Below are 3,584 nucleotides of genomic sequence, written 5' to 3'. Positions count from 1 at the left end.
TTCTAGAGAAGAAAGCAGAGGATGGAGAAGGTTGAGAGCTGACAGGATCCGAGTGAGCCCAGGAAAGAGAAGGGGTAGGGGAGGAGGGGCAGGGGAATATGAGATTCTGCCCAGGCAGCTCAGAGGGGTCCCAGCAGGTCTCTAGCTGTTTACTGTATTTGAGGCCAGCTGGAGTCTTTCACCCTCTTAATTCCATAATTCGATTAGCCCATGTATTCTCCCTAGGGCTAATCTGGCAGGGTCATGGAATATCAGAGCTGAAAGGGACCAGAAGGTCATCTGAGTCCAAACCTATTAGAATAAGAGCCCCCCTGAAGGAAGGTTTTGTTTTTCTTTGGATCTCTACCACCTGGCACAATGTCTGATAGGACTAAGTGTTTAAATTTTTGTTAATCAAGTCTTCCACTAATTAATACACATGGGTGACCTTTGTAAAATGTTCCTGGAGGTCCTTAGTTAAAATCTGGATTCAGATACCACCTGGCTGTGTGACCTTGGGCAAGTCACTTAACCCCCATTGCCTAGCCCTCATAGGTCTTCACACAGTATTGATTATAAGATGGAAGGTAAAGATTTTTTTTAAAGGGCCATGTTTCTTGAATGTGGAATTGGAAAACTGGGGATATTTCCCAATGAAAATGGAAAAAAGAATAAAAAAAGGATTTCAAGGTTTACCTAGGACTCTGCAGAGGGATACAAATATTGACACTTTTGGTCCATTTATTTTACTTATATATTTTTTTTAATCTACGGTGGCAGTGCCCAGGTCCTCATTAGCAAGGCCTTCAAGTAAAGGAGCTCTCATGAAAGCTTCAGTGGAAATGCCCAGGCCTTGGAGTTGAGGGAGGCCCAGGCGGGCAACACACTTCCTATCTCTCTGCCTGGGGCAGCCACCTCTGCAGTTGGGTGAGGCAGGTTAGATCCTTGTGGACCCAAGGAGTTTCCTCACTGAAGGGTTCCTTCCACCACAGAAATCCCCACAAAAGCCTCAGTGAAAGTTGGGGAGGAGAGAGCTTTGCATATGGCGCCCAGAATGGTCATTTCATTGGTGTGGGGAAAACTTCCTCTACCAGATGCAGGTCAGCACAAGGGGCAGCTTGGGGTCTTGGGGGAGAGACCACTGGGCTTGGAGTTATGAAGATTGACTTGGACACCATGTGACCCCGGGCCAGTTGCCTTGGTTTCCTTATCTGTAAAATGGGACTCAATAGCTTAGAAATCTGTGATCCTATGAACTTGGACTCTTGGAGAACTGTCTGGGACACCAAGACATCGCGTGACTTGCTGAGGGTCCCACAGGCAGGGTGAGTCAGAGCTAGGACCCAGACTTTCCTGACCCTGAGGTAAGCTCTCTCACTCTATATCCTACGGCACTTAGACGGACCTGGATTCAAATCCCACCATAAGCAGAGTAATCTTGGGCAGGTTACTTCTCTCTCTCAGGGCCTTCGTTCCTCATCCATAACACAAGGGGTTTGCGCTAGATCCTTCCTTCTCTAAAGCAGTGGCTCCTTCCCCTGATGGGAAAGTGTCTCAGTGTCCCTCTTCCTTGTTGGATCTAAGTTATTCCTCAGCCAGCTGCCGGCTTCCCTTGCCCTGCCACGACTGCTCAGAGACTCCCCAAAATCTCATTTTGTGGTTGCTCCAGCATTTCAGGCCTTTGATCTCAAGGTAGTCAACAGGACACAAATTCACCTTTTTAACTGCTATTCAAACTTTATTTATTTGGGTAACGGGGGAGGGCATGAACCATTTAGAGCTCAGGCAGGACAAACTATTGGTTGCATTCTCTGGTTCTGCTTCTGTGCTGGACCCGCTGGGGCCAAGGAAGGAGTCTTGGCTTTGGGTCTGGAGGCAAAGCACTGGATGTTCCTGAACACGGCCTCCTGGAGTTTACATTTACTGAGTTTTCTTGACGATCTGGGTGATTCAAGCCCTCCAAGGGGGTTGATCTGGAACCTGACTTAGTTTACCTATTGATAGTTATCTCTTAACAAGGCTCGTCTTCCTAAGGGACAAATGAGATGATGACTGCTTAACTAAGTTTGTTCAGCTTTCATGATACGGGAGGAAATGGGGGGCCTCGGCTCTTCCTCTGTAAAACAAGGGGTCAGTCTAGCGCCCCCGAGAGCCGCGATCCTACGCGCTACGGCCTCTCCACCGACACCATTCACTCGTCGTTCCCCGGCTCTTCTTTCTCCTTCTTTTCTGCTTCATTTTCGTCTGCGTCATTCAGCTTTTGACGAGCAAATTCCTCAAAGACCAACTCGTCAGCCGCCGCGCTGCAACGGAAGACAAACATCTGGATGGGCATCCCACAGCAGAGCCTCGTCAGGAGCCCGAGGTCCCTGCTCGCCCTCCGTGGATCGCCCTGCCTTCCTCTGGCTCCAGGAAGGCTTCTGGACCCCACGGCCCACTTCTGCAGCCTCTCAAAGCCTATGGACGTTTTCTCAGAATCATTTTTAAAAACCACAATTGAAGGAAGTGCTCGATTTTCATTAGAGCCGAGTCTCCTTCCCTCTGCCCCAGAGTCGAGCTGCCTTCTATTTGGGGTCTCCTTCTCGGAGAGGGTGAGCTTCTCAAGGGGAAGAGCTGCCTCCAGTCTGATGTTTGCATCAGCCCAGGGCTGAGCACGTGGCAAACGCTTAAATGCTTTTTCATGTATCCTTCACTCACGTACTCTCATTCATTCACGTAAGAACCTCATCAGGACTGGAAGGGACCCCGGAGCCCATCCAGGCCGACCTGGACTAGACTAGAATCCTCAACAAAGGACTCGAGGACCCCTTGTTTTTGGTTTTTATTTGCTTTTGAAGATCCTTTGTGAGAGGGCACTTGCTACCTCCCTGGGCAAGTCCAAATCTCCCCAATCTGGGCAGCTCACATTGCTAGGAAGCTTTTTCTGACACCCTGCCAAAATGTCCTTCCTTGGCCCTTTCCTCCCTGGCTACTGGTCTTGCTCTCCGGGGCCAGGAAGAATGGGGTTAATCCCTCCCCGCCTCCTTCTTTCTTTGGACACCCTGTTGGGATCCCAGAGGATGGGGTTAAAGGGTCTTACCTCTCCTTTGCTGTCCACCGAGAGCAGAAGAAGGAGAGAAGGAAGTCATTAATAAGGGGAATGTATTTTTCTTTCCTTCCTTCCCTCCCTTCCTCCATCCTTCTTTCCTTTTCTTTCTTTCCTTCCCTCTCTTCCTTTCTTTCCTTCTTCCTTCTTTCTTTCCCTTCTTCCCTCCCTCTTTCCTTGTTTGTATGTTTGTTTCTTTCCTTTTCCTTCCCTTCCTCCATCCTTCTTTCCTCTTCTCCTTCCTTCCCTCTCTTCCTCTCTTTTCTTCTTCCTTCTTTTTTTCCCTTTTTCCCTCCCTCTTTCCTTGTTTGTGTTTCTTTCCTTTTCCTTCCTTCCCTCCCTCCCTTCCTCCATCCTTCTTTCCTTTTCTTTCTTCCTTCTCTTCTTTCCTTCCTTCCCTCCCTTCCTCCTTGCTTTCTTTTTTCCTTCCTTCTCTCTTTCCTTTCTCTCTTTCTTTCTTTCTTTCTTTCTTTCTTTCTTTCTTTCTTTCTTTCTTTCTTTCTTTCTTTCTTTCTTTCTT

The 3,584-nt window shown here is 48.3% G+C and overlaps 1 protein-coding gene across 1 annotated transcript in view; it reads right to left on the bottom strand.

Annotated features, from left to right (window-relative positions):
* Window positions 1-2,167: 2,167 nt before the first annotated feature.
* SAG (S-antigen visual arrestin) overlaps window positions 2,168-3,584 on the bottom strand; it is a 19,855-nt gene continuing 18,438 nt past the window's right edge. Inside the window, exon 15 of the mRNA XM_044676554.1 lies at window positions 2,168-2,266. Coding sequence (XP_044532489.1) covers window positions 2,171-2,266 — 96 coding nt within the window. The 3' untranslated portion in view covers window positions 2,168-2,170. The remainder of the gene's footprint in view (window positions 2,267-3,584) is intronic.

This window comes from Gracilinanus agilis, chromosome 4, assembly GCF_016433145.1.
Source record: "Gracilinanus agilis isolate LMUSP501 chromosome 4, AgileGrace, whole genome shotgun sequence".
Taxonomy (NCBI): Eukaryota; Metazoa; Chordata; class Mammalia; order Didelphimorphia; family Didelphidae; genus Gracilinanus; species Gracilinanus agilis.
This window is presented reverse-complemented; position numbering and strand designations above follow the sequence as displayed.